General features: G+C 33.8%; 2 protein-coding genes across 16 annotated transcripts in view; one reads left to right on the top strand and one right to left on the bottom strand.

Moving 5' to 3' along the window:
* The window catches only part of LOC145263695 (uncharacterized), a 75791-nt gene extending 63784 nt beyond the window's left edge, over nt 1-12007 (top strand). The window contains exon 2 of the transcript XR_013864591.1: nt 11876-12007. The gene's annotated coding sequence lies outside the window, so the exon portion shown is untranslated. The remainder of the gene's footprint in view (nt 1-11875) is intronic.
* A 10187-nt stretch (nt 12008-22194) lies between these two features.
* The window catches only part of LOC145263693 (5'-AMP-activated protein kinase subunit gamma-1-like), an 812476-nt gene continuing 810586 nt past the window's right edge, over nt 22195-24084 (bottom strand). For all 15 annotated transcript variants that reach the window (XM_080120636.1, XM_080120635.1, XM_080120622.1 and 12 more), the window contains one exon: nt 22195-22682. In XM_080120636.1, the coding sequence (XP_079976762.1) occupies nt 22657-22682 (26 nt within the window). In that variant the 3' untranslated portion in view covers nt 22195-22656. The remainder of the gene's footprint in view (nt 22683-24084) is intronic.

Below are 24084 nucleotides of genomic sequence, written 5' to 3'. Positions count from 1 at the left end.
ATTGATAGTGTTTTCTGCTAGACAGGTGTTTCTTGTAAAAGTTTGGCAAGGGACCCATAGATTGGAGCTCAGTCGAGCACGCCATGAAAATAATGATAAAACAGAAACAAACTCGTAACATCTCTTCTGTGAGAAAGAGGTTGCAGGGAAGAGAAAATGGACATCCTCTACGAAGCTACAAAGTCTATTTTGAACTCTATCAAGACAGGATAAGTCCTTTCTAGCAGCTCCTGCCCAGATGTGGCAACAGTACTCCATCCTTGGACGTACCTGGTCCTTATATAGATAGAGAATTGCATCAGCAGTGAGATATCTACTGGATCGATAGAAGGATCCCACCATTTTTCCAGCGGCCTTGGCAACGGATTGTATGTATGTGTTCCATTTAAGATCAAGAGTAAAGGTTAACCAATTAAAAATTAAAAATAAACTAAGATGAATGTACAAAATGTATAACGATTTTTTCAATTTTGACCCATTAAAACCCCTTAAAAACAATTTTAACCGGCTAAAGACCCATAAAAGAATGGTCCATAAAAAATTCAATCATTTGAGGCCCCTAGTGCTGTTCTGTGACTTTTAGTTTCGGAAGAGATAGAGTTTGAAAATATGGAGACAGACAGACAGACAGACAGCCTTTTATATATTAGGTTAGGACATGTTTAATTAAAAGGGAGTATTTTTTGCAGTGAAATACTGTATTGAAGTTTAGTTTTTTTTGTAAGTCTATATAATTATTGAATGCACGTTTTAAAATAGTGAGAATTTTTTACAATTTTTATTTTTTTATCTTTTGATAATACAGCTGCCACCGTATGGGGTGTCATGGCGTAAACAAGTAGGTTAATTTGGACCAGTTTATAAATCCCTCGGCAATATCTTTGAGATTGAAACAGAAAATGACTATTCTCGTAATAATCGTCTACTACCTTACCGTAACCATTGTACTTCATTCGGTGACGTCAGTAGGTATAGTGACTTTATTGGAATGGCCATGCGTACTCACCAAACGTTATTATTCATAAATCCATTCTTAACATGGAGAGGGAGCTTTGTTTACTATTCTGTACTTTCATCTAACAATTCAATAAATAAAATCTTGGCAGTATCTTTTTTGTAAATTCTTTCTTGAAATACTATCTTGAAAATCCTATTAAAAAATAGCACGGTGCATAATCTGCACAAATATCCAAATTAAAAAAAACAAAAAAACTTCGCCTGTTTATGTATTTCCCGTCTCAATCGATTATTTAATATAATGAATGGAATATAGATATTTTAAATGAATGTAATTAGAAAAATAAATTGAATAACTTATTTAAAAAATTTTTTAATATTTAAATATTTTTATTTAAAAAGTTTTATCTTTTAATCGTTTACTAATTTTGTTATTAAAAATGAAATAGAAACTTATAGAAAGTAGCAAAATGCAATCAAAATCACACACACACACACACACACACACACACACACACATATACACACACATATTACAGAAAAGAATAGACACCCATAGAAACAGTTTATTTCAATAAACATATAATTTATAGAACAAAATCAAAAATAAATTATCACAAATTTAATATTGGTCAACATTCCTTTTGCTGTTTTTAATGCTAGGACCCTTCTGGGCATAACATTGATCAGTTGACAAATATCATTTTGAGGAATTTCTTGCCATGTCTGACACAATAATGCTAAAAGTTCAGGCTTAGAAGATGGCTTCTTTTTCTTTTTGTAAAAATTCCAGTCTAATATGCCTCAAAGGTTTTCAATTGGGTTCATATTCTGGGACTTTATTAATCCAATTTTGGCTCAACCAATGTTGTGTCGCCCTTGCAGAATGACTATGAGCTCCATATTCCATAAATAGAAAGTTAACTTGGTTCATTTTACCAGTTGAGAATATTGGTAGGAGTCCTTCATGTAATCTTGAAACATGACCTTGTGTTGCAATATCAAAGGCTTTGCACTGAGGATTCTCTTTAACATTTCTTTTCACAAAATGCAAGGTTCTTTCAGAGGGCATGGGGCGACCTGGATGAGGTTTTGTGCACTCTTTGTCCTTTCTTGTGAATTGTACGATCACTCTATTAACAGTAGAAAGGAGTATCGAAAGATTTCCGACTATTTTTGCGTTGACTAATACCACCTGCATGTTGACCCATGATTCGTCCTCGCAGAAATTCTGATAGGTTTGATGCTCCTTTGTTTTGGCACATGCTTCAATGTTGTGAGATGCAATTTTACTGAGATACTCTAAATTATTTCAGCACTATTCTTATCTGTATATATAAATATGCATATATTAATCTTAGTAAAAATATTTTCATGTGACAAGCATGCGTAGAAACGCACAAGAGTTGTGTGCCAGTTTATGAGTCGGACCTACCTGCGGCGAAAAGCGAACCTGGGACTTTTAGATTGCGAATTAAAAGTCTAATAATGAGCTACATTTGTCCTACCCAAAGCAACGATTGAGTTTCGCCCAACAGCTGTAAGAAACAAGCTGATAAGTCATTCGAGGGGAGGGGGCAGTTGAAAAAGATTGCTCTAATAACGTGTCTCGTGTTCCTATTTACAATACCTCCCCACGGGACAGAGTTAGACACCACGGTCGTTTTTTAACGTGAAGAAAAGGAACAAAAATTTAAATTGTCTCAGTCGTGAAGGATTTCTCCTCCACTGATAGAGAACAAGAAATTGAAGTGCTGCATCTGAAGAACAGACACTATACTTTGATCTTGTTCCGAAGGCTAAGTTACTGCATTTCATATTGTGTCAATTCCATTAAATTGTTTGGTGTTGCTTGGGAACGAGGTGTATTCAACAATATTGTTCGGTGGCGTGTTGATTCGACGAGATTGTTCGGTGGCGTGTTGATTTGGTGATAATATTCGTTAATATGTTGTGTCGGTCAACAGTCTGGCTTGGAAACATGTGTGTTAATTCAATGATATTGTTCAGCGTTGTATGGCGTATCGATTCGGCAGTATTGCTCGGAATTCGTGGACGAATTTGTTCAAGACCGTGCCATCACTTGTGATATAAATATATATTTTTTTTGCTCTCCCTCTTCTTGTGAAGCGACAGTCTATTCTTTTATGTCATGTCTTTATATATATATATATATATATATATATATATATATATATATATATAACAGACAGCGCACGTAAGAAAATCATCAGCTGCTGAAGGATAGCTGACTAGTGAAAATATTAACAGCAGCAGCTGTCTTAATGCATATTCAAATTAAGCAAGAGAGCATGCGCTGACCTCACGGGAAGAAGAAGGAGAGAAAAGTAAAAAGACAGCCCATGATCGAGAAAGAGAAGTAAAGTGTGTACTGTGGAAGATGGATGTGTGAAGTCGACAGAAAGAAAGCGCTGGCTAGGGCCACGTCAAGGGGGCGAGGAGAGAGAGAGACTTTTAGTAACCATATGTTATATGGCAGAGTATTGTAAAACGTGTATGCGAAAAGACTTTTGAAAGATAAAGACATGCTTTATTTTGGGAGAATCACAAATAAATGCTTTTCGTTTGCAATTTGAAAAAGAGGCTGATTCGAATTTTTATTTATTTCCCTTTTTTTCGTTCCTTTGTATTGGTACTAGACAACATGCGGGGTCCGAGAAGTTTGAAATGTAACAACACAATTAAAAAGTAACAGCCATATTATAGATATATATAATATGGCTAAAATATAAATCCTTCCGGATTTGCATTTTGAGGGTACTGGCAATGGTTCTGTTGTCATAATTTGATGAGAAGGAAAGTATTTCTTTCGAAACTCCGCAGATTAAGGACAATCCACTTAATTTGTGTTTCCTTTTTGAAAATTAAATATGTTTTTAACTTTTGTTTAAGTGTTTTTAACATATTGTATTAATGTTCTTTGTTCTAATATATATATATATATATATATATATATATATATATATATATCTTGACTAAAGCTATATACATGGAGTTTCCAAGAATGGCTCTTATCCTCAGAGGAAAGTAGTTAAGAAAATGACATTCATAGGCAAGCTATAAATTTTTCTGGTCAGCACATAAATTGAAAACTACAAATTATGAAAGAAGTCATATTTGTATAAATGTTCATAATGCAGAAATGCATAGTTTAAAAGTATATTCCATAATAATATTTTTACTTCAAAAGATATTTTTTAATCTTTTAATCATTTACTAATTTTGTTATTTAAAATAAAATATTACTTTTTAGAAAGTAGTTTTAAATCAAAATGTTTTTTTAGAAAGTAGTTTTCAATCAAAATGTTTTTTAGAAAGTAGTTTTAAATCATGTCCAGGTATCCTACATCTAAAATTTCAAATTAGCATCTGCAAAGGTCAATTCTTTCAACTTTGACCACTTTGGCAGCCAAATTTCGCCCAAAAACCGATTAAAAAGCTTGCTGCATTACTGAATGTTTATTATTATTTAAAAGTATATTCCAGAATAATATTTGTACTTCAAAAGATATTTTTTAATCTTTTATTCAGTTACTAATTTTGTTATTTAAAATAAAATATTATTTTTTAAACAGTAGTTTTAAATCAAAATGTTTTTTAGAAAGTAGTTTTAAATCTAAATGTTTTTAGAAAGTAGTGTTAAATTAAAATGTTTTTTAGAAAGTAGTTTTAAGTCAAAATGTTTTCAGAAAGTAGTTTTAAATCAAAATGTTTTTTTCAGGAAGTAATTTTAAATCAAAATGTTTTTTAATAAACAGGATTATTTGACATTTAAATTTTTAAAAAAGTAAAAATTTCAATATTTGGTGTCTGTCTAGAATTTCTGTCATGAAAAAATGAGTTGAGAAAAATCTGTACAATGTATGTACCCATGACAGAAAGGAAATATCGCATTCCATAATTACAATAAATTGATCAAATAATTTTATTTATAAATAAGAAAATCAAATTTTATGGCTAAACTACGAGCAACAATCTCGCAAAGCCATCTTGAAAACATTATGAGGGAACATGGGATAACTCTAAATCGAGATTTTAGAAAGTCATTCTGAGGTTGCTCCAGTTCTCTCCAAACTCTTCAACAAATGCCTTAATGAATCATGCTTTCCTGACTGCTGGAAAACTGCTTCTGTGGTACCAGTTTACAAGAATTCTGGTGAAAAAAACTGACCCATTAAATTATCATCCGATTAGCCTCTTCCCTTTTTTCACCAAAATATTTGAGTCCATAATTAATCAAGTTCTAGTCCACCACCTTACAGTTGCTAAACTTCTGTCCGGCCATCAATATGGATTTAGGCAAGCCCGTTCTACTGCAGATACTGTAATCACTGAACGTATATACCATACGATGGATAAGACAAGAGAGGGGAGGGCAGTAGTCAGATATATTTAAGGCTTTTGACAGGGTATGGCACGATGGTCTTCTTATGAAAATCAGATCCTATGGTATTACTGAACGAATACTTAACATAATTAAATCCTTCTTAAAAAGAGACGTATCCAGGTTGTCCTTGATGGTTGTATGATATAAATACGAGTGTACCTCAGGAGTCGATCCTTGGACCTGATATTCATAAATGACCTCCCTGATAAAATAGTCTCTGAGATGAGTATATTTGCCGACAACACCACGTTCTATAACAGGCACGAGGGGAAAAAGAATGACCACATATCCAAGGCAATGGTGGAAATCCTAGAGGAAGGCCTGTCATGGAATGGAGTCAAAAATGGATGGTAACATTCAATGCAGCCAAGACTAAGCTTGTTTCCTTTAATAAAGAAACCTCAACCACTAATAGCTAAAGATACATTAACTGAAAGTACTTCGTTCAAACTCTTCGGCTTAATATTCACAGGAAACATGACTTGGAACAAATACATTGAGAGTATTGCCAAGACTGCTGCAAAGAAGGTGGGCTACCTCTTCCACTAGAAAGTTACTTTCACCTGAAAGTATTCTGCACCTCTACAAGGCCACCATTCGCTCAATATAGAGTATTATTGTCACATTTGGGCTGGTGCATCTGCTACTGGTCTCTCACTCCTGGACAGGGTTCAAAAGAGAGTCGCCAACCTGCTGCTGCTGTTGTTATTGATGAGCAGCAAAACAGAAAAGGAGATTGGGGATGGGTTATAGTTGCGATGGAAGAAAGATGTTTGGAAGATCTGTCATTGCTTTCTATTTTTCCCAGGTGGATAGGGTGAGGGTGGTGGTGAGAGTATCGAGGGGGGGGCAGTAGTTTTGATGAAGAGCCATGGATGCATGTGCAGTTAAAGATGACATGTGTAGCGGACTAGGGTATAGAAAGAAATGCATGTTCATCTCACGTCGGGTCACCAATTTGTTGTGGACTGGTGGATATTATATATGTCCCCCAGTCATGCAAAATAGGAAAAATGAATTGTTTTGAGGAAGGAACGAACAACGCGGTTATTTGAAGTAGACGAACCAGAATTTATTTCATGAAGAAACAAATGAAAGAAAAGGATACAGCACGTGTTTAGTTTGGCGTGCGTCTCTCGCTGTTAAACGGGTGAGAGGGAAAGTCTATTGTTGTAGAGAGAGAAAGTGAGAAAGTCAATCCAGTTTGGTGTGCGTCTCTCGCTGTTAGCTGGTGAGAGGGAAAGTCTATTGTAGATAGAGAGAGAGAGAGAAAGTCAGTCTAGACCATGGAGATAGAAAGCGTGTAAGGTGTACGTACTGTCTGTTGATTCTTGTCCCACACACAGTAGCAGGTAGCGTGAGGTGCGCGGGTGCGCGTGCCACAAAAGGGAGCGAATGGTCCGTTGACTGCTCAGCTCGGAAGCTGAATCGAAAAAAGGGAAGCAGCTTATGTCTCTTGCTTTTATAGTTGTTTCCGGTGGTCTTTTCTGCATGTGTGGATTTCCTTTGAAGGGGAAGTGACGTTGCCTATGTGTGTGTACGTATGCGCATATGTGTGCGTACATGTGTGTATGTTAGCATGTGTGTGTATGCATGTGAATGTGCGTGTATGTACATGAACATGAATATATCTACGTGTGTGTACGTGCGCGCGTATGTTTGTGTGCGCGCATGTGTATGACAAGAAAAATGGCTTCAGATGTGAACGCGTGTTTTTGTGCGAGACTAGAAAGGGCTCGTACACATGCTCTGCACTCTCTTCGCAGCTGGTGTCGAGTGCCCTGTTAATTTTGGCAAGCCAATACTTAAGAGACAAAATTGTTATTGTCGCTGCTGCTGTGGTTGTCTGTAATCACTACCGTTTCTACAGATTCAAGTGATCTTCTTGCTGGAATATATGCGGATACTGGTGTCATTTAGAATCGATCACCAGTTTAGTCCATTTGAAAAGACTAAGTTGCTTATCAATAGACATAAAAAAAAAACATTGCTCAGGATGACTCTATCTGGAGGAAGAATAATCTTTCAAAAACTCAAGGAGCTCAATATCACAGCATGAAATCTCATATCCAAGAAGACATTACTAGATCAACGTGTAGTTTCTACCATATTAGCCAGCTGATCAGTCGGTGCATGTTTGACTAGATAGCTTGGTTGGGACAACACAACAGCTCTTATAGTAATTCCATTAATTTCAATAAGTTCCCCCCTCTTTTTATTTTTGATCAACTGTTGCTGTTCTTTCTTTGCTGCTAACTTGGAGAGGAAGTAGCGAAAGGAGCTAAGAACAGTTACGTCCCTTTGTTACAACAGCCGGTCCCTCCAGAGAGAAAGCACGATATTTGACACCGCTTCCTTATTTCAAGAACTCAATTTCTGTCTTAGACTCATATTGAAATGTATTGTCTTGTTTCATTTTTTTAATGTAATATTTCCTTTTAAAGTTTTCTTGGTGTTCAAGAAACTTACAATGTCAGTATGTACAAGGTGCCTTCAATAAGTTTTTTGTATGGGCATTTTTATTGATAGCACACATATTAAACTCTAGTCCCCCTCGAAGTAATCTCCTCCAGCTGCAATACACTTGTTGTACCATTCCAACAACTTCTGGATGGCCCACAGAAGTACTCTTGTATGAGAATGTCAATGACCCTCATCACAGTCACTTTCATCTCCTCAATTGTTTTATAACGACAACTTCTAAGGTTTTCCTTGAGCTTAGGGAATAATGAAAAGTCACAGAGGCAAGGTCTGGACCATAGGGAGGGTAAGGAAATGTCCATCTTGGTCAATAGTCTTTGACAAAGATGGAGTTGTGGACTGCACTCTTGAGATAAACTTTGCACAAATCTTCTGCATCTTTAGTTCCTCACGAATAATTGTGTGTACAGTTCCCACACTGACATCAAACTGTGCACTTATTGTCTATATAGACACACGACGGTCCTTATCCATGAAATTCTTTATTTGGCCAATCAACTCTGGTGTTCTTACTTCCTTACTCCTCCCACACCTCTCATCATCCCTCACAGACTCCTTGAATCTCTTATGACACTCAAAAACTGATGGTCGATTCATGCAAGATGGTCCAAAAGCAGTCTGAAGTATTTCATACGTTTCTGTGGCATTTTTTTAAAGTTTAAAACAGAACTTTATTACATATCGTTCTTCTAAAGTGTCCTCACGTCCAGATTTCATTTTTGAAATTCACCAGCCGTCACAATCAGACTTTAGTAGGGTGTATTTCAATTCTTGCTGTAGCTGTTTATTTGAATCTGAAATCATAAAAATTTGTCAACCATCTCATAAGATGTATAGCAATAACATACTGAATTTTCAACAGTCTCTGACAATTTTAAATGCCTGGACAAAAAAGTCTGGAAAGTTATTGAAAGAACCTTGTAAGCATTAATCTTTTCATTAAAAACTACTCAGTAGCTATACAAGGACGTCAACTCATTTCTTTAATGTTTTTTTTTTTAGCTAAATATTTATCCCATCGCAAGCTTGTCGTCTACATGCATTGCAGCTATGAACCTCACTAAACGTGCAGCATTGTGCATGTTTACATTAGCAGATATATCACAATTTATGAATTTTTTGAAATGAAATTTAAATAGAATAAATAGACCCAACACGTCATAGATATGTCAAGTAAAAAATAATCTTACTTAGTTAACGTGCAAATATAGCTAACAACAAAAATTAATATGGTTATATTCAACATTGTCTGCTCTGTTTGACTTCTAGTTTCTGCTCTGCAGATAGGACGACAGGGACAAGCAAGATATGATCTCTTCTGATTAATGATTATCTTTCTCCCAGACAACATGAAAGTCTCCCCCCCCATTCTCCATTAAAGAATGGCTTTCTTATCTGCTTGACCATCGCTAATTATCTAACAGAACAAATAGCAGAAACTGGAAGTAAAAAAGAGCAGTAAAACTTGAATATTGCAAAAAAATATTGTTTTTAAGTTTTGTTATGTTTGTTCTTTATTACTGTCTACTTTCGTCATATCAAACTAAGTCTCTGTTGTGACCTTGAAAATCCCACAATCTATTGTGACCTTGAAAGGCCCACAATAAATAAGACAACTTAGTGGTATATTTACAAGATTGTGTATTGGCAGAAGTAAAGAATGAATTATGTTACAGAAATGTAATGTTATAGAAGGCGTTCTCAGTTCGTTCTTTCTCTCGTCTATCGACCCCATCGAAGTGCCAAACAAATAAAAGAAATACTTTGAACTCACTTTTTTTTTTTTTGAGGGACACTTTTATTTCCTGTCCAGGTTTTCCATTTTACATAACCAATTTTCACAGAGCTGTCACCGGCTAGCGGAAATTTTCTGTCGTCTGCTCTCCTTTTTCCTGCTGTTTATGCTGTCACGTCTCCACCACCCCACTCTCTCTCTGCTGCTGCTATCTTCGGGTGGCGTCACCAGTCCTACTACCTCATACTCCTCCTCTCTCAATTTCACTGCAGCTACTCCTGTCTACGTGATGTTGCCACACATTATGGTAAAGAAAGACTACTCCGAGACTGCTTCATTTCTCACTGTAGGCTGCTAAACTTTAACAAAAAAAATACTCGACTATCTACAACCACTATCCCCAGCTTCCCCCACTCTCTATCTGTGCCTAAATCTAAACACAGATTCCATGAACACAGCTTTTTTCTTAGAACTACCCGCCTGCGGAACACTGTTCAATTGGCCTGCTTCTCGACTGACTATAATATGGTAATTTTCAAGTCCGATGTAAACAAATTCCTGTTGAATCATCCCTTGAATCAAACTGTATCCAACTTACACCATTAATGATTACTACTCTACCACCTTACATTCATTAACCCTTATCCTTGAGTGGCCTTCGAGCCTTGATATGTGGTAACTCCCTTGTTAAAAAAAAAAGAATCTATATACAGGGTGGAACTATAAAATTGTTGCCCTAGAAAATACGACATGATTCCATTTCCACCTGATTTCTTTTTTTATTGCAGACCATCTATTAATTGGCCAGTTGAATAGAAATCCCAAGAGTTATAGTAGCCTTCTATCATTCTATCAACAAGTGAGATCATAGATGCACCACTATACAACTCATGTTCTCTACCAATCCAAGTTATGACAACAGGGCCATTGCCAGCACCCTCAAAATGTAAATCCAGACAGTTCAATGCTTGAGCGCACAGCTCAATGAAGTTTCCAGTCATGATTATGGTCTTTGGTGTGATTTCAAGCAAGGGCCACATTATGCCACCTCACATCTTTGAAGTTGGCTTGAAAGTCAATACAAAAATGTACCTGGAGTGTGGTGATCCCCTGGTGAAATCAGGTGGCCGCTGCCAGACTCTGAGGGGGGCAGCACAAGTCCAAAAAGACCTAGGCTTGGCTTCAGAAAGAGTGTTATGACTTTGTACCCTTCTCTTACTGCCCCCCTCCTCCCCGGCCTAAACCCGCTGGACTATTTCCCTTGATCATACGTTGAGAACATCACCAACATGACCTCCCACAACACCAAAGCCAGCCTGATCGTAAAGCTCTCGCCAGCACTTGTGGAAAAGGCATGCTCCCAGTTCCGAACCTGTATCGAAGTGATGATTGCTGAAGGCGGCTACATTGAATAGATGTCAGCTCTACGACATAATCAAGTTACCTGAATTGATTTTTTCAATAAAAGTTTTAAAATAAAGCCGTAGTGTTGATTTCTTTTATTGTTCTACCCTGTAGTCACGAAATGGGGTGGATCACCATCACATCATAACAGTATCCCAAACCAAAATTTTATTTTCATTATATCTTAAACATTTTTCTTTTTCTTTTTTGCATCTATCAAGTATTGAAATGTCATGACTGATTGAGCAGATTTTCTCATCTCCATAACCTCGGTTTTAGATAAATGTGAATTGAAAGACAACATCTGATTTTATAATTATTTATTGTTTTCTGTTTTTGTTTTTTAGGTTCAATCAGCAGCAGCCGAAAATTACTTAGAAGAACATGAACGCTGGTGTTCCTCATCTAAACTTTGTCCAGGTTTATATTCATAAATAAAATCTTATCTTTGTGTTTTTGTTTAATTTTATGTACAAACGAATCAGCGTTTACCAAGGCCCAAAGGCATCTCGAGTACAAAGGTTAATGAGATTGCTTGAAACAATACCCTAAGGATTGGTAAAGATAACTGAGTTTAGGAAAAATTTGATTTTTGAAGACAACGGTTCAACAAGAATTTGTTGATATTAGACTTGAAAACGATAATGTTGTAGTTAGCTGGGAAACACCCTCCTGGTATTGTGTTCCATAGATGGTTATGTTTTGGAAAGAAACTTTGCTCATGGAAGTTCCATTTAGTTTTATGTTGTTTCTAATATTTTGCACCTACAGGGGCGTTCCAAAAGTAATACCTCCTATTTTTTATTCCGCCTGAATGGATCAGAGGAGGATTGCAATGATAACTGAATTTTTGTATTCATAACCTGAAAGTTTCATCTTATTTTTTGCAGATATTTACGGTGTGGGGCTCTAAGAAAGCAATCCCTGTCATGAATGTGTGTCAGAAGCAGAGATGCGTCATTGAATTTATGGCAAAAATGCATTGAGAATGGTGGTGACTATGTAGAAAAATAAATTCTGGAACAGAAAAGGGCACTCGTTCTAATGGTTTGACTCCTGTCTTCATAGCTCGTTAACTTTTTGTGTTAAAAAACACAGAGACTTTATTATTGAAATGATCCTTGTACTATTATGATTTTTGTTTTTGATTTACATTTTTTAGTAATTCACTAACCAATATAATATTATTGGACTGTATGTACATTCAGCACCACAATTCTGTTGGTCTCTGAAAAGAACAGGCCTTGCACTACAACACGCATTTTGAAATTAAACTTGGTCTTGGAATAACATTTTTCCTTTAATTCAAAAATGCAAAACAAATTTTTACCTTATTTATAAATACTTATTATATCAAAGCAGAGTTAATCAATGTTCATTTCAATGATTTTTAAACATGCATCAAAGGTGATAACGTATGTACGAACATGAAAGGTAGCAGTCATATCTATATAATTATAAAACTCTGTGGACCATCCGAGTGTCCTTGCTTGCATCTTATCGGCCAATTCCATCTTTTAAAAAAAAATGGACGACAAGTGAATTTATATTTTTATTTATGTATTAAGCACATCTTATGACGGTCTACTAGCATTATTATATAAATAGCCGAGGCATTAAAAGACACACGATTCCTCATTTAATCCTAGGCAATAACAGATTTACCTGATAGTCTTTTATTATATTTCTTATGGTATAAGCTGACCTACCTATTTCCAGAATAAATGGACTTACTCAGACACATCATGGCAACATTTGGTGCCCGGTTGTAATAGCAAGCACATGCTAGTCAAATATCCGATCTTGATAATCAGTTCAGCAGAAACTAGGCCACTTTGGTGATCTTTTATCTGTCGGGCTGAGGTATTTGTCCTGGGTAGTCTTAGGAGCTCCACTGTCCTAGGGGTTGTCTCCCCCCACCACTCTTACTGTCTGACCAGAGAATGCCAATGGGGCTGCTCGTGTAATTTTTAACAGCCCCTTTAGGGGTACTGGCTTGACTCTCCAATCTTGTGTCACATCTTGTTGTGGTGAAAAGGAAGTAAATACCACAATTAGCGTCGTCTGAATGGCGCCTGGTTGTGAGAGCGGACACATGCCACAAATATCCAATCTTGACAAGCAGTCTAGCAGGAACTAGGTCATTTTGGTGACGTTTTATCTGTTGAGCTGAGGCATTCGTCTGAGCTAGTCCTCGGAGATCCATTCAACCGGGCTTTGCCTCCCCTCTTTGTGGTTGAGCAAGTTCATTGCTTACTGTCTAAATTATCTCGATCAGGGAATACTGACAGGGATGTCTAGGTAATTTTTAATAGACCAGAGTACTCTTTCTTTAGAGGTGCTGGCTTGATTTGCCCCAGCTTCCGACATTGTGTCACATCTCCCTGCAGTGGGAAGGAAATAAATATCACTATTAGTAGCAGTTACAGCCACAGAATCAGGCTGTATACTTTTGTAACATACTTTTAATACACTTTTATTGATTGTACCATTATGCTTGTTTTGATTATTACCGGCCTGCAAGGCCACAACAATATTAAAGCCAAGTTGAGTGCCCCCCCCTCCTCGCCTCTATGATTTTTTTAAACATTAGCGAAAATTGAGTTTTACTGATATTTTTTTCAAGTTTTCAGAAAAATATTTACCTCCCTTGTAACAATTCAAACTCTCCTGTTTCTCTTTTTGGCAAAACTCAATTTTCACTAATTATCTTCGAAAACTATTTTCAAAAACAATTAATTTTCTACCTATCTTTTTTTGTAATTTTTTTAGATATGTTCATTACAGCGACATGACAGTTAAGTAGATGTCGGTTTTACTTGAAATTAAATATTTTGATTTTCGCTCTAATAACAAAGAACCGCCTATTTTTATTGACAAAAAGAAAAAAAAAAACAAACAGATCCAATGATTTTCTTTCCATATTCAACTAGCTTATAGTCACTTTTTGAAAAATACTGGTCACAGTTTCCTTCTTTATCCAACTGCTATCACTTAATGGAAAGTACAAAGAAAAATATTTTGTGTTTTTTTTGTTGGGGAAAAAAAATGTTATTTAAATAAAAATAATATCATTTATCATTTACAAGTTTTTTGTTTTGAATATTTTACAGACATAGACCATTATTGATCGCTGCTATTATATCAGGTTGACAAGAAAGTTCTTGCAGCTTTTAACTTTTAAATTCAGACGAACATAGCTAATATAAAAATTTATTGATTGAAACAACCACCATCAGAATCAACAGACTTTTATTTATGCAAAACAAGTGTATTTATGCCAGCAATGTAAAAATCTTGTGTTCTGGTAGTGATGAAGTCATTGAAGGTGTTTTTGATATCGCTTAGGTTTTTGAAGCAGAAAGTTGTCAAGAGGCTTGAAAAAGTGGTAGTCGGTAGGATGAGGCAGAGTTTCATAGCCCAATTTGTCCAACTTTCTGCAGGGTCGATTTAGCAATGCGTGGTTGGGTACTGTTGTGGAGGAGAATTGGGCCTTTTCTGCTGACTAAAATTAGATGTTGTTATTAAAGTTTCTGATGATTTCATCCATTTGTTGACAGTACTTCACTGCTGTAATGGTTTCGCCTGCATTCAAAAAACTAATGGATAAGACCAGTCACAGACCACCAAACAGTCAGCATGACCTTCTTTTGGTGCAACTCTGGCTCTAACAGTGTTGTGGAGCTTCGTCGGCATCTAATCACTGAGCTGAGCATTGCCAGTGTCACTTTTCATTGCAAGTCACAACCCGGTCGAGAAACGGGTCATTCTTTTTGTGAAGGGAAGATGACACTATATCAGCATTTCTTTTGGTTGTCGTTCAATTTATGAGGCACCCTTTTATCAAGTTTTTTGTCTTTTCAATCTCTCTCAAGTTGTTGGAAATCGTTGTATATGTACATCCAATTCAGAAGCAAAGTCTCAAACAGTTGTGCGTGTATTGGCTTTGACTAAGGCTCTTAATTGATTGTTGTCAACATCCGATGGCCGACCACTAAGCTCATCAAAATTCGTTGCTACCACAAAATTTCTTAAACCACTATTGTGCTGTGCATTCAGTATTGGTTCCTGGGCCAAAAGCTTCATTGATATCACAAGCTGTTTTAGCAGCTTTTCGGCCTAGCTTGAATAAAAATGTGCGAATTTGCTTTTTTTTCCATCTTGCATTCAATGTTCTGAAAAAAAGACATAATTGTTTTAAAATGATAGTAATTTAAATGATTAAATTGAGCGAAAAACACTCTTTAAAATGATATATAAAGTAAAGTAATGAAAACCTATTTGAAAACATCATTTGAAATCAAAAGTAAAAATTTTGCAAGAACTTTCTTCTTGACAATTATACTTTTAAGATTGTATTGTGTTCATACTTGCTTCAGTATGGTTAGGTCGAAGTTTTGTATCATATGATATTTCAGCAAAAAAATGGCTGTTTTGATTATGTGGAATGACAAAATAAATACTTTTTCCTCCACCAAAGTTGTGTCGACGTTATCATTTTCTATTTCGACCACGTCCATTCTTTTTGATGCAAACTTTGTTTCTCTCTCGAGAATGTGCTGTCCCTTTTCTCTTTTTTTGACCTGCGTACACTTCCAAATTTGCATATGCACATTTTTCAGCTGCTGCAAATCTTTTTACAAGCTGCCATCCTTCACGGCTGCTAATACTTTTCCATGCTCTCATGTGCACTATGTTACAGAGATAAGCTGACATTAACTGACGAACATGGTCTCAGTAGAATATAGATGTAGACTTTAACGTGTATAGGGTCGATGATGTCACACACACATCCAGATATTTGCAGAATGTGTTGGAGTTTTTTTGTTATATTTTAGTTTTGTTTTATTTTATTTATACTTGTGAACCCATGCGTTCCTCTCTTGGCAGCAGCCAATGTGAGAGACAACAACACGGCCAGAAGAGAAGATGAAGTAGAAGACCACAGAAACGACGTTGGGAATCAACAATTGCTGAGCAGGTCTGGTAATGCGTAGTCTTACATGACAACATTCATTTTTCTTTTCAATTCAACTGTAAAAGAAGAGGCATTAAGAAAACAACAACAAAAAAAAAAAAATCCGAAAATAAAAAAGACAAAACATTTTTTATCTACTTATGAAATCTTTTATTTTTTTCTACTTTGTTAATTGATTCAAAATTCAAAACTGAGTTTGGATTTTTGATTCTTAAAAAAAAAAAAAAAAAAAAAAAAAAAATTTCCTCCAAACCCTAATTTTTTTTTCTCTCTGTTCACCACAAAATACAAATGAATGTGGCTAATTTCTTCTTTTATTATTATTATATATATATATATATATATGTATATGTGTATTTTTTTTGTAATTTTTTGGCATTTTTTTTTTTTATTCTTTAATATTAATTTTCCCCATTTTTTTCATTTTTTTTTCATCCCTTCCCTTTTTCATATTACATTCTATTTACACGGAAGAATCTTTTGACAGACATAGAATTGAAGTCAAACATGGAAGGGGAATTATATTATTTATATATATATAGTCTCCATAATTCCTCCTTTTTGAAGAGTTATAAAAGAAATTATGATGGGAGCATCCCTCCCCCCTCGTTTGTAAGAGGTAAAATTAAAAAATGTAAAAAATATCAATCCCTGACTTTCCATCCCATTTCTTTGGCTCTTAAACAAAAAAACGGCCCTGACCTTGGGAGATTAACAAACTCCTCTTCCTCCTTCTGCCAACCCATCAAGGCTGTATCTGTAAATCCCAGAGTTTTTAAATCAATTTTTTTAAAGTGACTGTGTTGGTCAGCATAATAATATTAATAATAATACTATTATATAAGAGTTTGGGGAGGAGCAGCATTATCTTAATTAATAAAGTCTTATTGAATAGGATGGACAAAGAACATTTTAAGCATCACTTTATTAATTCTATATCGCAATTTTGCACAGGAAACTCATCCGACAGTTAATTATTTTTGTTTTTTAAAAGCGAGTCAACTTCTATGCAAATATTTACAAAGTTTCTTTCCAACTTACGAATTACAGAATTCTGATGTAGACATTTTTTAATGAATGACTCAGCTGAGTGTTCATCTGTTCAAGTGAGCTGTACATTAGGTAACTTCTGTTTACACTGATTTGCAAAATTCGCAATTTATGTTTGCATTGGTAATGCCTTTCAAATAAACAATCTATCCCACTGTGTATGGAAGCATAGAAAATGAACAAAGGAAAATGCGACCGGCTTATGTGGACGTGACTTTGATCACGAAAGACAACAAATTCTTATGTTTACTTACATGTTATATGGACCTCATCATCAAGTGACACTGAGTGCAAGTAAGAGTTAGTAATTAAAAGGAAAAATATAATAAAAATATAAAGGGATAAAAAAAAAAAACATTTGGTATTTCTTTCATTGGATTTTCAATCCGTGTGCGTGCGCGCACGTGTGTGTAAGTGTATACAAGAGTTGGGTAATAAATCCTGTGAATCTTTAGTGTTTATAGAATAGTCAGGTTTTTAGTTCTCTCCCACTGCAAGAACTTGGACACCAGGGTCGGAAAGTGGGATTGAGAAGTCAGCGCCCCCAGAGGAGTGGTACTCTGACTTGCAAAAAAAAGTGCCTGGTCAGCCCCGTCGGCATTCCCCAGAAAGAGCGCTTCAGGCGATTAGCAATAAACTAACCTCTTCTCAAAGAGAGAAGGCAAAGCCTGGGAGGGTGGACCTCTTAGAACTGCACAGAACTAAACTCTCATCGCAAAATCAACATGGACTGGATCATTACAGGAATGATCTAATCTCAGTCAATTTTTGGGGCTAAGGATAAAAATCCGTAGCAGAGTTTTAATATTTATAAAATAGTACTCAACAGCAAATAGTTATATATTTATTTCGTATAAATTTTTATGTATCAAATATTTGTGCCGACATCTGTGCATCTGTTTCTTCAATGACAGCATTATTTAGGCTGAGCCTCCTCAGGGTGAAAGCAAGAAGGAGGTTAAACTTAAGATTGTAGGCGAAAAATAGATGTATGTGTGCGTCTATACATTCACACACACAAAGGATCGGACATTTGGCTCTTTTAAACTTTTATTCCAGCCATTAATTTTTGTTAAAAATAAATCCAAATTGGATTCTTTGATATGACAGGAATAACTCTACTCCCATAAGAAAAAAAAAAATGGCTGACATATGATTATTTACTTAAAGCAAATGTTAACGGTAACTTCACATGCTTATATTTTCTATTAAAGAAAAAAACTGTTTTTAATGCAAATACATCACACATGAGTAGGTAAACTAAAATAAAATGCTTTACACTAATTTCCCAATTGTACCCCCACCCCACTCCTTAAAAATCTTGTGTGGTCAATAGAAACGTTCATTATAACCTCAAACGTATCGTACGAATATGAAACATCCATGTCCATTGAAATCTTTAAGAATAAAAAAAACAAAAATATTCTAACAGTTTCTATTAAATTGTGCAATGATGAAAACTGAGAATTTTCATTTGTCACTCTTGTCAAGAAAAGATCCGTTTTGATTATATATATATATTTCATAAGTTTTTGTTTCGCTTTCAATTAAAGCTGATGCACCCAAGTCATATGGATATATATTTTTTGGAAATTGCAACTTTATAATATGTAAAAATCGATAGAACATTAACGCTATAATAATATATACGAAATCTACAATAATTAAGATATCATATTTCAGCGGACTTTACGACTCTGGCGTCCCTACTAGCTTAGATAAATACTTTTGCAGTTTTAACGGAAGAGCCACAATAATATTAGAGCATATCTATTTACATTGAATATGCACAGAATGCCAACATGAATATATTACATATGAATGAGTTTGCTGTGGAATTTCCATAGGTCCCACTAGTAATATATAGTACTATTATGTATTATGCCAGCAGGTTCTGGGGCAAAAGATAAAACAACCTCATCCCTTTATCAACGGCTGAACTAATAACACATCTCAGTGCAAAACCGATTTATATGTTGTTTATTTGTTTATTTTGTTTGATATTTTTGAATAAAAAAAAAAGTGATATATTCCAGCACTAGTGGAGGATTGGTTCAATGGTAAAGCTTCAGGCTCTGAAGGTCCTGGTTTTGAATTTCACTAGCTCCAGCTATGCTGAGGAGTCCATGGATAATTAAATTGTGTGTGTGTGTTTATGTATTTTTATTTATTAACATATAGAAATATAGAAAAATGAAAAAAAAAAAAAGAAAAACAAAAAAATAACAGATTTTCAGATGCTATCTGCAACTTGTTTAATCTATGTACAAGTTAGACAGCATTCTAACCTTACAAATAAAATTTTTTTTTATAAAATCTGCCACTAATAAAAAAAAAACATTTTTTTTTACGATATAAAATTATCCTTTACAATCTCAAATGCGACAACTTGTGCTATTCATATTCAACAAGTCTAGTATGAGTTACTTCCCATGTATTTTTAAAAAAAGAAATTAGATCAAGGCTGTTTTAAAACGTATCACCCCACTTCGCTGTCATGTAATGCAGTAATTGCCCAGAATGTTGAATCGACTTAAAATACTTCCTTAAGAAAAAAAAAGAGCTGCCACTTGATAAGAGGAAAAAATAAAAATGAACAATTTTGTCTAGTGTGCTATTGAGTTTTATATACTTTTAATGGCCCCTTCCATGTTTTGTGCTGACAAAATAAGGGAGTTAACTTTTTTTTTAAAGATTTTTTTAACACTTTTCATCTTATTTATTTAGCTATTTTTTTTTTAATCTTAAGTTTAAAAAAAAAAAATTTTGTCAACAATTTATTTTAACTATGATTTTTTTTCTACAAAAATAAAGACGTTTATTAGTTTTGAAGTCGGGGAAAAATAGCCTTTTATTTTCGTTTAGTATAACTGGTGAATAGTTTTCTCCGTTTCCATTAGAAAGAAAAAAAATCTTTTTATTTTTGTAATTAAAATCTAATTTTCGAAAAAAGTGAAAAAAAAAAAAAATAAAATAAGTTTTAATAAGTTATCTCCCTTACCAGCCTAATGTACAAAAAGGCCTCTTAATGATAATTGGAAACGCAAATTGGGTGGTGTGACTGGAATATCAATAGTGAAAATATTTGCTCAAACCATTAGAAAAATAAAATTTTAAAAACAAACTTTAATATCAAAAATTTATAAAATCTAATCATGAAAATTTTAAATAGAAATTTAATAAAATACTAATTTGAAATGTGAGGAGAGGTAAGAAGTTCAAATCTGACCATATATGTCCGAGTTAGGGAGCTAGATGAGCAGGAGGGTATAGGGAGCATTGCTACTGGACCTATGCAGATTTTTCTATTAAAAAATTCATACGTAATGTCTCTGGAGAAACATGGACATATATGTTTGCCAATTTTTATGTAGATTTCTAAAAGATTAAATTTATTAAATAAAATTTTAAATAAAAATTTAGTGAACAAATTATTTTCAAAAATTTAACATGAACAGAAACAATTGCAACTTTTCATTGAAATAACCCAGAGAACATTTTTAATGTAATTACAGTAAAATGTTGAGATAATTATTTATTTTAATATATAAAGTTAGGTATGTGTATACATTTAGAATTCACTTCTAATCTAATTAACATATGGATTTTGAAATACTGCTGCTAGGTGTGAGAGTGGATAAAGTGAGCTATATTTAATTTTATATAAAGGGGACAAAGAGGATTGATTCCCTTTGTGAAATTGTATATCTCTGATTTTTTTTAATGAAATTTAAGCAATAGGGACTAGACATTGATTACCAAATGTTCCTTAAATTTCAATGTTTTTGGAGTATTTTAAATGATTTTAAGAGGCATAATATGGGCACAATTTTCCATTCAAATATTTCAAATTAAAGCAAGATTCCCTGAATTTAATTTTTAATTTTTTTTTTTAGACATTTTCAAAAATGAAAATCATGTAATGGATTTTAATCAAAATAAGAATAGAGATTTTAGATATAAAGTTTAGTTACATTATCTCTTGCTTTTATTCTTCATAAGGAGGACATAAAAATGGTAGAAAACTGCTCTGTCCGAGAAATTAATTTTTTTCCAGTTTATGAAAAAGCTCTATGTAAAAAGTGGCAGCTATTTTATTTTACAGTATATAGCATGGATACCTTTCAAATCTTCAAAGAAAAAGCAACAAGTTGATTGGTTGTTAGGTTTTATGGCATCTCAACAGGGTCATTTATACCGGAAACAAGTTTTTAAATTTATTAATTTTTAGATGTTATAATTTATTATAGAGACCGGCTTTCTTTAGAAAGTGTATATTACTAAAGTTTACCGATTCAAAAATTATAATTAAAAAAAAAAAATAAAATAAAATAAAAATGAATAAATAAAGGAGAGGGATGTTTCTATTTTTTTTTGTATGACGCATGACAAAAGTGCATATGAAAACTGATGTTTCTTTTGAAGTCAAATGAACCGTGATAATTGACTTTTTTCTTTTTAAACTTAAATTCAAATCACACATTACTTTTTATCCACTAGTTTAAAGGTTGGAAAAAAATCGCTTTCTAATTTAGCAAGGTCATAAAGTTATACACTGTGGCTATTTTTTATATGAATAATTAACAATCTATTATATAAAGGGCAAATGTCTGTTTGTATGTACAGCTAAAACTTGAAAAAATACATAAACACCCAGAAAGTTGGTATCTTTTTTTTTTTTTTAAATCGCTATAACCACAGATGTATATCTAAAATTAAAAAAAAAAAAAAAAAAAAAAAAAATCATTAGTCAGGAGGGGGTGGGGTCAATTGATATTATTATACAAAGGGAAATAACTCTGAATTTTTCACAGTCCTATTCCCCTCACATAAACTTAAGTTATGTATGTATGTATGTATGTAGAGAGAGAGAGAGAGAGAAAGAGAGAGAGAGGAATGGGGTGGATGAAGAAGAGGGAGTAGGGAGGGGGGGAAGAGATAGGTAGAGAATTTATGCTACACTTTTGCTCTGGACAATGCCGGAAAGCCCTGCTAGTTGATTATAAAGGGCAGAAGTGATATTTTTTTAATCCATTAAACTTTTGATTAGATAGTAATTTCAGACTTCAATTAAAGGTTAAAGGGGAAAAAACATATCTGCTTCCTTTAGAACAAAAAGAAAATATTAATTTCTGAATGTGTCCCTGTCATATAAAAGAACCAGATTTTTATTGGTTGAGAGGGGGAGTGAGGCATTAAACACGATAAAAAAATTCTAATAATTCACAGCAACCAACTGAAATGTTGGTACTCACAACGTATGATTTTTTTTTTTTTTTTTTTTTAAATAAAAACTGGCTTTCTTTAAATATTCTTCAAAAAAAGACAAGAATTTTATGGGATCATATTAAGTTTTTTTTTGTTTTGTTTTATAAACTATAGATTTGGAAACAATTCTGTTGTGTTTTAAAAAATGCCCTGATAGTATGTTTTAACCATACATCCCCACCACACTCTTTCTCTCTTAGCTCTTCATTCGCTTTTTTATTTTTTTTTGCTCCCTTCGTTTTGAAATTGTAATAGTGATAATGCTGATAATCACTTTTCTTGCTGGATAACAAAACGTTTTGCATTTAAACTCTGGGATGGATGTATGTACGACTGGATGGATTGGTTGACCAAAACAGGTAGCAAGCAGACGCTTCACTCTGACTTCTCAGGATCCAGACCTGAAATGCGGAAAAAAAGGGGTAAATAAACGTTATATAATTAAGTTGTCAGCAAAAAATGAAATACATTTAACGAGTTACATCGAAGTTATTTAGTTTTGAATTATTTGTTTACACATTTTAAAGCTTAAAGTAGACATCTAATATAGTCTTCAATTTAAAATGAGTTATTCCCTTTGCTAATTTTTTTTATTTTACTTGTTATTTAAAAATGTTTCACATTAGCAATCATTTGAGTTGGATTAAATAATTTAAAAAATAAAATTTAAATAAATATTATTATATTGCCAGTACAAATAAAAATTGAAAATATATTGAAATATTGCCAATTTCATAGAGTAAAAACATATATATTAGTGATGGGATGATTCCAATATTTTTCCTTGACTCCGATACAATTGCTGATTCTGATTCTTTATAAATCTCTAAATATTTAAATATAGAGACATTATTTTTCCCGATTACCGTAAAAACACATGCTAAATGTGCAGATATTTTCCTAAGCGAAAAAATACATTTGTAGGAATCATCTATCGATTTTAGTTTTACTAGTCGTTAAAAACCAATAAATATTTATTATTTTATAATTATTACCAAGAAAGGAAAATTTTGCTTTAAACAGATTCAAATAAAAAGACAAAAGAATCGTTTTGGCATCAGAAAATATGCACAAATTTTTCAGATTCCGATACCCTTAAATGTTCCGATTTTTCCAATTCCTGATTCCGATTAATCGTCCCACACATGCACGCACACATACATACATGTCTAAGATCTCTCTGTACAGGGGTTTGTCAGAACAACCTGGCATGAGGATACTTTTCCCTAGAAATAAACTCTGACCAAATATTCAAAATTACATAGTATTTGTGGACCAAATAAGATCTCCTCAGTATGGCTAACCCACACTGGCTTTTATGAGAAATGGTGCACTTTCTCAAAGTGATGTTATCTCAAATAATAGTACGAAGCTGGATACTCCACCAGACTCTATGAATTCTTGTTCTGGAATCCATTAAGACCAAGAGATGACAAGAAAGTCATACTAAAACAGATTTAAATATTCAATTAGAGAAAGGAAAATTATTTCTAGATTTCTTTACTAACTCAGTGTTTGAGAAGTAAAGGAGAACTTTAATGGAACATTTGAATAATTATGCGTTTCATGTAGAGATCAAGTGTTAGTCCCATGAAGAGGGCCATTTGATCTCCGAGAGCTTTGATGTAAAGTGAAAAGAGAACGCCAATCACTTTATTGCAGGTTAGTGAAAGATCAATATTTCACTAAATATACGCCACAAAAAACTAAAAATTTTATCATCAAAAGACTGCTTTAAGGTTAGTTATTTTCTGAAATTTTATTCAAATTCATGTGATATTCACAAAGTTATGACATTTTATT

Source organism: Euprymna scolopes, chromosome 39 (assembly GCF_053919585.1).
Source record: "Euprymna scolopes isolate OS-2025 chromosome 39, ASM5391958v1, whole genome shotgun sequence".
In the NCBI taxonomy this organism is placed as follows: Eukaryota; Metazoa; Mollusca; class Cephalopoda; order Sepiida; family Sepiolidae; genus Euprymna; species Euprymna scolopes.
The sequence above is the reverse complement of the archived record's forward strand: the minus strand, read 5'-3'. Positions and strand labels throughout refer to the sequence as shown.